Source organism: Procambarus clarkii, chromosome 24, assembly GCF_040958095.1.
Source record: "Procambarus clarkii isolate CNS0578487 chromosome 24, FALCON_Pclarkii_2.0, whole genome shotgun sequence".
NCBI classification, from domain to species: domain Eukaryota; kingdom Metazoa; phylum Arthropoda; class Malacostraca; order Decapoda; family Cambaridae; genus Procambarus; species Procambarus clarkii.
Window position 1 is genome coordinate 41,917,932 of NC_091173.1, and position 12,042 is coordinate 41,929,973.

At 40.5% G+C, this 12,042-nt stretch overlaps 1 protein-coding gene across 1 annotated transcript in view; it reads left to right on the forward strand.

Moving 5' to 3' along the window:
* Nucleotides 1-5,466: 5,466 nt before the first annotated feature.
* The window catches only part of LOC138368046 (probable serine/threonine-protein kinase clkA), a 28,626-nt gene continuing 22,050 nt past the window's right edge, over nucleotides 5,467-12,042 (forward strand). Inside the window, exons 1-2 of the mRNA XM_069330344.1 lie at nucleotides 5,467-5,651; nucleotides 5,760-5,919. Of these exons, the coding sequence (XP_069186445.1) occupies nucleotides 5,467-5,651; nucleotides 5,760-5,919 (345 nt within the window). The remainder of the gene's footprint in view (nucleotides 5,652-5,759; nucleotides 5,920-12,042) is intronic.

Sequence of the window (12,042 nt, forward strand, 5' to 3'; positions counted from 1 at the left end):
ATATATTAATTCAGTAAAACTTGGCTTATTAGGCAAATCGGTCCTTGCATAGTAGGCTGAGAAGTGCGTTCTGGCTACTAGGTACGACATATATATATATATATATATATATATATATATATATATATATATATATATATATATATATATATATATATATATATATATATACATATATATATATATGTATATATATATATATATATAATATATATGCGAACAAGCCTGAATGGTCCCCAGGACAATATGCAACTGAAAACTCACACCCCAGAAGTGACTCGAACCCATACTCCCAGGAGCAACGCAACTGGTATGTACAAGACGCCTTAATCCACTTGACCATCACGACCGGACATAATGAGGTGATAGCCGAGGCTATTTGAACCACCCCACCGCCGGCACTCGGATAGTAATCTTGGGCATAGCATTTTACCAAATCACCTCATTCTTTGGGGCACACGTGAGGAACACAAATGCGAACAAGCCTGAATGGTCCCCAGGACAATATGCAACTGAAAACTCACACCCCAGAAGTGACTCGAACCCATACTCCCAGGAGCAACGCAACTGGTATGTACAAGACGACTTAATCCACTTGACCATCACGACCGGACATAATGAGGTGATAGCCGACATACCAGTACATACATACCAGTACATACCAGTAGTACGTACAAGTATGTACAAGCCGACATACTTGTACATACCAGTTGCCCAAGATTACTATCCGAGTGCCGGCGGTGGGGTGGTTCAAATAGCCTCGGCTATCACCTCATTATGTCCGGTCGTGATGGTCAAGTGGATTAAGGCGTCTTGTACATACCAGTTGCGTTGCTCCTGGGAGTATGGGTTCGAGTCACTTCTGGGGTGTGAGTTTTCAGTTGCATATTGTCCTGGGGACCATTCAGGCTTGTTCGCATTTGTGTTCCTCACATGTGCCCCAAAGAATGAGGTGATTTGGTAAAATGCTATGCCCAAGATTACTATCCGTGTGCCGGCGGTGGGGTGGTTCAAATAGCCTCGGCTATCACCTCATTATGTCCGGTCGTGATGGTCAAGTGGATTAAGGCGTCTTGTACATACCAGTTGCGTTGCTCCTGGGAGTATGGGTTCGAGTCACTTCTGGGGTGTGAGTTTTCAGTTATATAATATATATATATATATATATATATATATATACAATATATATATATATATATACAATATATATATATATATATATATATATATATATATATATAATATGTATATATATATATGTATATATATATATATATATATATATATATATATATATATATACATATATATATATATATATATATATATATACATATATATATATATTATTAAATATGACCGAAAAAGTAAGATTAATAATTCTAACACGAATTTTCTCAATCTTTCTTATATTTCTTTTCACTGTTGATGGTAACTGAAAAATCAATTCTCCAAAATTCATTTTTATTTCTAGTCTGACGCGACACTTGAACGCGTTTCGTAACACTTATTACATTTTCAAAGACTTTAGTGTACACACACACAGCTATAACTGAACAGAGTTTAAACAGCTTCGATTTTATACCTGCATTTGGGTGAGGTGATATGTTACAACAGTTTTGGATGAGGTGAAAACAAACTTTCAACACAAGACAGAACACGATACAATGGATATAATATTTTGTAAGTTAAAGGGAAGAATGGAAGTAACTGCAAAGGGCCTATTGGCCAATATTTCTTGATGCTTCTATATTGGTGTGGAGTCTTGAAGTGGGTAGAATACAGTTGTGCATTAATTGGCTGTTGATTGCTGGTGTCAACTTCTTGATGTGTAGTTCCTCGCAGATATCAAGCCACCTGCTATCGCTGTATCTATCGATGATTTCCGTGTTTTTTGAAAAGACTTCTCTGGTGATGGTCTGGTTGTGGGAAGAGATTATATGTTCCTTAATGGAGCCCTGTTGCTTATGCATCGTTAATCGCCTGGAAAGAGATGTTGTTGTCTTGCCTATATACTGAATTCTTTGAGGCTTACAGTCCCCAAGTGGGCATTTGAAGGCATAGACGACATTGGTCTCTTTTAAAGCGTTCTGCTTTGTGTCTGCAGAGTTTCTCATGAGTAGGTTGGCCGTTTTCTTGGTTTTATAGTAAATCGTCAATTGTATCTTCTGATTTTTGTCTGTAGGGATAACGTTTCTATTAACAATATCTTTCAGGACCTTTTCCTCCGTTTCATGAGCTGTGGAAAAGAAGTTCCTGTAAAATAGTCTAATAGGGGGTACAGGTGTTGTGTTAGTTGTCTCTTCAGAGGTTGCATGGCGTTTCACCTTCCTTCTTATGATGTCTTCAACTTAACCATTGGAGAAACCGTTGTTGACTAGGACCTGCCTTACCCTACAGAGTTTTTCATCAACTTGCTTCCATCCTGAGCTGTGCCTGAGAGCACGGTCGACATAAGCGTTAACAACACTTGTACCTGTCTGGGCAGTCACTATTGGCATTGAGGCACATTTCTATGTTTGTTTCCTTAGTGTAGACTGCAGTGTGGAAACCTCCGCTCCTTTCCATGACTATTACATCTAGAAAGGGCAGCTTCCCATCCTTCTCCATCTCGTAAGTGAAACGCAACACAGAATTCCACTGAAATGCCTCCTTCACCATCAAGAAGTCGACACCAGCAATCAACAGCCAATTAATGCACAACTATATTCTACCCACTTCAAGACCCCGCACCAATATAGAAGCATCAAGAAATATGGGCCAATAGGCCCTTTGCAGTTACTTCCATTCTTCCCCTTTAACTTACAAAATATTATACCCATTGTTTCGTGTTCTGTCTTGTGTTGAAAGTTTGTTTTCACCTCATCCAAAACTGTTGTAACATATCACCTCACCCAAATGCAGGTATAAAATCGAAGCTGTTTAAACTCTGTTCAGTTATAGTTGTGTGTGTGTAAACTAAAGTCTTTGAAAATGTAATAAGTTTTACGAAACGCCTTCAAGTGTCGCGTCAGACTAGAAATAAAAATGAATTTTGGAGAATTGATTTTTGATTTACCTCCAACAGTGAAGCGTAATGTAAGAAAGATTGAGAAAATTCGTGTTAGAATTATTAATCTTACTTTTTCGGTCATATTTAATAATACATATATATATATATATATATATATATATATATATATATATATATATATATATATATATATATATATATTAATGCGAACAAGCCTGAATGGTCCCCAGGACAATATGCAACTGAAAACTCACACCCCAGAGTTTTTATATATATATTAGTATACTTTGGTAGCAGTCTTTCCTGTAGACATATATTATTAAATATGACCGAGAAAGTAAGATTAATAATTCTAACACGAATTTTCTCAATCTTTCTTATATTTCTTTTCACTGTTGATGGTAACTGAAAAATCAATTCTCCAAAATTCATTTTTATTTCTAGTGTGACGATAATCTCCTTCAAGAGATTGAGCCTGCTCTTCCCTCCAAAATACGTCCCTATACATCTATATGAAACTAGTATGGAAGAAATATCCAACAACTACACCACCAAGGTTTGCCAGAGCGCAAAACGTATGCAGCCAAGAACACCTGCTCCACCTCGAACCACCAAACTACCTGTCTGTGGCTTTCTCATCGCTGATTGGCTGCGTGTCCAGCTGCACCTGCCCTCCACCCACCACACTACCTGATGTCTGGGGCCACACGACCGCCAGACCTCAGAATATCCAGTGCTTTCATCAAGTTAACACGTCTCGTTGGTAGACTAAGCTGTGGCTTACGTGTACTAAGAGAGGTGGTAGCTTAAAGCCAATATTCCGGCACCCATATTTACATTGTTTGTTATACACTTGTCTTAACGTAACTTTTCATTTTGTCATTTGATTATTCTTATTATTTGGAATGATTGATTTTATGCTCCAATTTGTATGTCCATTTTATTCATGTTTTGCTTTTCTAACGTAATTAAAATCTCATTGTTAAATTTACTTGTGTTTTGTGTGTCTTCTCATTACCTTACCACAGACGAAGTTCCAGATTTTCTATTTTTTGTTTCTATATGTGACGAGGCCATACCCCTAGCTTTTGAACGGCCGAACACCAACGCGTTACCGTCACACTAGTCTGACACGACACTTGAAGGCGTTTCGTAAAACTTATTACATTTTCCAAGACTTTAGTTTACAAACACACAACTGAAACTGAATAGAGCTTTCACATCTTTGAGGTTTATATCTACATTTGGGTGAGGTGGATGAGGTGAAAAACGAACTCTCAACAATGGGTATTCAATGAGTATTAAATTCCAACACAAGACAGAACACGAAACAATGGGTATTGAATGGGAATTAAATTCAAACACAAGACAAAACACGAAAGAATGGGTATTGAATGGAAGTAATTGTAGAAAGCCTATTGCTCCATATTTCTTGATGCATCTATATTGGAGCGGAGTCTTGAAGTGGGTAGAATATAGTTGTGCATTAATTGGCTGTTGATTGCTGGTATTGACTTCTTGATGTGTAGTGCCTCGCAGACGTCAAGCCGCCTGCTATCGCTGTATCTATCGATGATTTCTGTGTTGTTTGCTAAGATTTCTCTGGTGATGGTTTGTTTGTGGGAAGAGATTATATGTTCCTTAATGGAGCCCTGTTGCTTATGCATCGTTAAACGCCTGGAAAGAGATGTTGTTGTCTTGCCTATACACTGGTTTTTTTGAGGCTTACAGTCCCCAAGAGGGCATTTGAAGGCATAGACGACGTTGGTCTCTTTTAAAGCGTTCTGCTTTGTGTCTGGAGAATTTTGGAGAATTGATCTTTGAATTACCATCAACAGTGAAAAGAAATGTAAGAAAGATAGAGAAAATTCATGTTAGAATGATTAATCTTACTTTTTCGGTCATATTTAATAATATATATATATATATGACCAAAAAGGTCACCGAGTGCTGTCAGGAATTGGGTTAAAGGGCAAACGACTTCCAATTCTTTTGAACAGTCTGCTTTTTTTTTTTTTTTTTTTTTGCAGGGAAATTCCTGCGCGGGCCCTAAGCCTCTGGCTGGCCCACTAAGTGTTGCTTGTTTCTGTTTTACTTGGGCGGAGTATGAGTATTTATGACTCGTATGGTCGCTTCAGTAAGATTTTGGCGTATGTGTTTAACAACTTCTTCTGCTCTGTTGAATCTAAGTTGAAATCTTAATGGGTTTGTCACTGTACACAACAGTCTGTTGTGTCCTAGTGGTTAAAGTACTGGACATGCTATGGTGTATGGAGCTCTGGCTGTCTGGTTTCGAATCCTTCAGGGGTGAGGAGTTTTCTGTTGCATATTAGCTTGGGGACCCTTCAAGCTTGCTGCATATATATTATATAGAGTGATTGGAACATTGGAACAAACACTCCAACAACGACTTCGTTATTAATATTTCTAGTAAATAACTGGATAATGATACGATGACTGCTCTTGGTTACGGTCTGAGTTTTTCCATATCGAATATGGATGTGAATTATTTAGATATTTCCAAAGGTTTTAGCAATCTGGAAAAATATAGTGAGATTTTAGATGATAACATTAATATTTGCAAGGGTATGGTGTACGGGTCTTTACTTAAGGGTACAGTTCCTAATTGTCCAGAAAGGTTTATTCAAGCATTCAAAACCCTCAAAGATGATAACGCTCTACACATCACAAAGGCTGATATGTCGAATGCTTTTTGTGAGATTTTTCTATTTACGTTACCTTGAAGGTTGACTTCAAGCAGAAAAGAGTGCTTAGCCGACACGTTAAGTGTCGGAAGCAGCTTGTACTTTAAAAAAGAGACAGGAGCAACCTCTAGGACTTCAAGGAAGTTGAAATACTTATCCACTAGGTCGTCATGTTCCTTGAGTGACAAGACACCATTAAGGGTAAGGGTAAGAGTTCCAAACCAAATTTGACTTGATGTGTAGCACTATGAATCGGGTTCGAATCCTGAAGCAGGCCTTCAGTAAAATTCACATAAAATATTGTACATTGCAGAATATGTGTGTGTGGGACAATTTTTGTTGTAGGGCTTGCTATAAAGACCGTTCTCATAACAATAACAAATTGTTCAATACAGACACTAAGTCTACTACAACAACAAATTTGACGTTACATTACTGTCTTTCAGTGGTACGTTAGAGAAAGCTAATTCAACAGCCCTAGTATAGCAATGACTCCTGATAAATGCAGCTCCAAGTATAACCACAATAATCCTATCTGAGGTCGCTTTGGGCTGAAACAAATAAACTGACTAAACACTGGTGTGCCCACTTAGGACACAAATTGCAATAAAAAATTACTTGCAACCCACTGCAATTTAAATTGATAACTACAACTTGCAAATCAACTCTTGCAGCCCCTCTGCAATATAATCACAATGACTAGGTGGGTTAATGACACTTCGGTAACCCTTTATCAATTCTACGTTAACCATTTGTGACGGTAACGCGTTGGTGTTCGGCTGTTCAAAAGCTAGGGGTATGGCCTCGTCACATATAGAAACAAAAAATAGAAAATCTGGAACTTCGTCTGTGGTAAGGTAAAGGGAAGACACACAAAACACAAGTAAATTTAACAATGAGATTTTAGTTACGTTAGAAAAGCAAAATATGAATAAAATGGACATAAAATTCGTATCATAAAATCAATCAATCAAAATAATAAGAATAATCAAAATGACAAAATGAAAAGTTACGTTAAGACAAGTGAGTAATAACAAGTGAACAATATACAATCAAATAAGAGGTGCAGGAATATTGGCTTTAAGCTGCCACCTCTCTTAGTACACGTAAGCCACAGCTTAGTCTACCAACGAGACGTGTTAACTTGATGAAAGCACTGGATATTCTGAGGTCTGGCGGTCGTGAGGCCCCAGACATCAGGTAGTGTGGTGGGTGGAGGGCAGGTGCAACTGGACCCGCAGCCAATCAGCGATGAGCAGGCGACAGACAGGTAGTTGGGTGGTTCGAGGTGGAGCAGGTGTTCCTGGCTGCATACGTTTGCGCTCTGGCAAACCTTGCTGGTGTATTTGTTGGATATTTCTTCCATATTAGTTTATAGGGATTTATAACGACGAATTTTGGAGGGAAGAGCAGGCTCAATCTCTCTTGAAGGAGATTATCGTCACACATTACTCTAATGAATTTAGTGATCAATTACGTTAATTGACTGTCAACACCAGTCAGCAACAATTTAGTTTACATTAAGTAACTCACTTGTCTCCTACAGACAAATCAACTGTCTAATGATTACTCGCTCGTCTTTAATTACATCGCACTTGACCAATCAAGCATTCAGTAATTACTAATTACTGTCACATGGACAGCTAATTAAAACGAGTTACGTTAGAGATTACTGTCACTCTATCGAGAGTTGTCTCCACAATCTGTCAAATTTAACTTGAGGAATGTTAATTACCCTAATTAACTCTAGCAATTAATTAACTCTCCCATGGAGAGATAATACTACACGAATGCATTACTCTCCACACTACCTAAGCAGGTCTCATCAAACACTGAATTCACGAGGTGGCGGGCATTAATTACCCCTAATTAACATTAATTATTAATCAACTGTCCTACAGACAGATATGATAAATCCAGTACGAATTATGCTAGCTCAAATTACTTTGTCCTCGACAGTCAGTCAAAATCCTGTGACATTAATTACTCTATTTAACTTGAGCCGTTAATTAGTCATCCCCACGGACAGATAATTAATCTAAAAAATGACGTTAACACAAACACCGTCGCCCTCCCGATTGTCCCTCACCACTGTGGGAATTCACTATGATGATGATGCTAATTACCCTCAATTAGCTAGAGTGATCAGTTAGGTGCCCCACAGACAGATAATTGCACTCGAACGTATTCCGTTAATCTCAGTACTGTTTCAACACAACAGTCCCTCATTCAGTTATGTGTATCCCTTGGGTGATATTAATGACCCTCATTAACTCTCACTGAATCCTTCATTAGCCAATCTAAGATTACAGCCAGAACCTTGTCATACAGACAAATAATACACCACGGTACACCTTACAGCCCCCCTGCCATGTATCTTACACTACTTACTGAATAAAATAAGTAATCACCGCCCAAAAAAATCACACAACACACTACGTAAAAGAATTACTCTGGCCAAATACAGTAAACACAGCTAGGAAATCTCCCAGTAAATACCTTCAAAGTTACACACTACACTGCCGGAAACTGGTTCCTTCTGAAATTATATCACATGACACGGGCCATATAGCATGATAATTATACATATATAATAAACACCTTATCCCTCAATGGAAAATGTACTGCACTGGCGGTAATTAACCATCCTAATAACTCAATAGTTCACAGATTATATACTAAATGTGTTCCAGGTGTACTCATACACAACTTTATGTCCTCACACACAGTCGTGCCCTCCCCAGGGACTGATTGACGTTAAACGGTGCATCTCACGCGTCTGCACTTCCAATCACCTATGCAGATGTTTATGGACAATGCTTCGACGGAACTTCGAAGTAAGTTTTTGAGACTTAAAACACCAATACACAACGGGGTACTCACTTTACCTGGCCAGCCTCCACAATCACTCATCCTCATTCATACACTGAGGTACTGCAGAGCTGGAGATCACCTCACTTCCTCCAAGTGGCTAAAACAGAACCACGGATGCTGAACATCACACACAACCGCTCCTTTGCCAGGTAAGTCCACTACGGGCTCACCATAGCAAGTGCTACTTGGAACATGTTTCGAGTAGCTGAATCTGTAACAACAACATCATGCTGAACACGGCGTCATGTCCCAACGCAGTGCGGCGTGAGCAAGGTGTCGAAGACTGGAGCTTAACGCGGCTCAATATGTTCCATACACGTCTCCAACACACACACACACACACTTAGAAGCTTGAAACTTAGATGAGTCACAGAGATGTTAGGAAGTTTTCTTTTAGCGTGAGAGTAGTGGGAAAATGGAATGCACTTCAGGAACAGGTTGTGGAAGCAAATACTATTCATAATTTTAAAACCAGGTATGATAGGGAAATGGGACAGGAGTCATTGCTGTAAACAACCGATGCTCGAAAGGCGGGATCCAAGAGTCAATGCTCGATCCTGCAGACACAACTAGGTGAGTACACACACACACACACACACACACACACACACACACACACACACACACACACACACACACACACACACACACACACACACACACACACACACACACACACACACACACACACACATGGATTGTGATCATGGTAATCTACAATCCCCCACCAAACAGTAGAAGACCCAGGCAGGAGTATGATGACAACAACAAAGCATGTATAGATGAACTGCAGAAGGCAGCAACACTAGCCCACAGAATGAGAGCGAAGCTGCTGATCATGGGGGACCTAAATCATGGAGAGATAAATTGGGAATCAAGGAATCCCCATGGAGGGGACGAAACGTGGGGAGCAAAATTAGTAGATGTTATTGACAGGAATTTCCTGACACAACATGTGAAGGAAGACACAAGGGAAAGAGGAGGAGATGCACCGAGCCTATTAGACCTGATTTTCACCCAGAACGTAGAAGATATCGAGAATTTAGAGCATGAAATACCTCTAGGGGCCAGTGACCATTGTGTCCTAGTCTTTGACTACATGATGGAATTCAAACTTATGACCATGGGACAAGAGATCTGGGAAAGGAGAGCTGACTACAGGAAAGGGGACTATATGAGGATGAGGGACTATCTGGGTGAAGTGCAGTGGGAGGAAGAAATTAGAGGAAAAACAGTCCAAGATATGATGGACCTAGTCATACAGAAATGCCAGGAGGCCGAAGAGAGATTTATACCAACGGTAAAGGGAAAAAATAAGAGGGAATATAATAACCCATGGTTTAATAGACAGTGTCAGGAAGCAAAAATGGCCAGCAGGCGGGAGTGGAGGAAGTACAGAAGACAAAGAACAGAGGACAACAGAAGCAGATACAACAGAGCTAGGAACGATTACATTAACATAAGACGAACATCGGAAAGGGACTATGAGAACGATATTGCAATCAAAGCGAAAAAACAACCTAAGTTACTACACAGTCATATAAGAAGAAAAATGTCGGTGAACGACCAAGTGACAAGACTAAGGAAGACAGAGGGGGCATATACTGAAAGTGACAAGGAAATCTGCGAGGCACTGAATGCCAGTTTCCATGGAGTGTTCACTACCGAGCCTGAGCAGCTCCCATTGTTGGAAGGGGTTACCCTAGATGAAAGACTATCAGATATAGAGGTGACAGCAGAGGAGGTAATGAAACAGTTGACAACTCTAGATGCAACTAAAGCAGTTGGACCAGACAAAGTATCACCGTGGATACTAAAAGAAGCAGCACAGGCCCTCAGCGTGCCTCTGGCAATGATCTTTAATGAGTCACTTATGTCAGGAGAATTGCCCAGTTGCTGGAAGAAGGCAAATGTCGTGCCGATCTTCAAGAAAGGAGATAGGGAGGAGGCACTTAACTACAGACCTGTATCACTGACAAGCATCCCCTGTAAAATACTGGAAAGAATAATTAAGCTACGACTGGTTGCACACCTGGAGAACATTAGGTTTGTGAACAAACATCAACATGGGTTCTGGACAGGGAAATCGTGCCTAACAAACCTTCTGGAATTCTATGATAAAATAACGAGGATAAGACAGGACAGAGATGGTTGGGCAGACTGCATATTTCTGGACTGCCAAAAAGCCTTTGATACAGTACCGCACATGAGACTGCTGTTCAAGCTCGAGAGGCAGGCGGGGGTGGGGGGAAAGGTCCTAGAATGGATAAGGAACTACCTAACAGGAAGGAGCCAAAGAGTTACGGTAAGGGGCGAGAAGTCGGACTGGCGAACAGTAACAAGTGGAGTACCACAAGGATCGGTGCTGGGACCAATTCTATTTCTTGTATATGTTAACGACATGTTTACAGGCGTAGAGTCCTACATGTCGATGTTTGCGGATGATGCAAAGTTGATGAGAAGAGTTGTGACAGATGAGGATTGCAGGATCCTCCAAGAGGACCTGAACAGATTGCAGAGATGGTCAGAGAAATGGCTACTAGAATTCAACACGAGCAAATGTAAAGTTATGGAAATGGGACTAGGAGATAGGAGACCAAAGGGACAGTACACAATGAAGGGGAACAGCCTACCTGTAACGACGCGTGAAAGAGACCTGGGGGTGGACGTAACACCTAATCTATCTCCTGAGGCACATATTAATAGGATAACGACAGCAGCGTACTCTACACTGGCAAAAGTTAGAACATCATTCAGAAACCTAAGTAAGGAGGCATTTAGGGCGCTTTACACTGCCTACGTAAGGCCAGTCTTAGAGTATGCCGCCTCATCATGGAGTCCCCATCTGAAGAAGCATATAATGAAACTGGAAAAGGTTCAGAGGTTTGCAACGAGACTCGTCCCAGAGCTACGAGGGATGGGGTATGAAGAGCGCCTGAGGGAACTGTGCCTTACGACACTAGAAAGAAGAAGGGAGAGGGGGGACATGATAGGAACGTATAAGATACTCAGAGGAATTGACAGAGTGGACATAGACGAAATGTTCACACGGAATAGTAACAGAACGAGAGGACATGGATGGAAGCTTGAAACTCAGATGAGTCACAGAGATGTTAGGAAGTTTTCTTTTAGCGTGAGAGTAGTGGGGAAATGGAATGCACTTCAGGAACAGGTTGTGGAAGCAAATACTATTCATAATTTTAAAACCAGGTATGATAGGGAAATGGGACAGGAGTCATTGCTGTAAACAACCGATGCTCGAAAGGCGGGATCCAAGAGTCAATGCTCGATCCTGCAAGCACATATAGGTGAGTACATATAGGTGAGTACACACACACACACACGCACGCACGCACGCACGCACGCACGCACGCACGCACGCACGCACGCACACACACACACACACACACACACACACACACACACACACACACACACACACACACACAC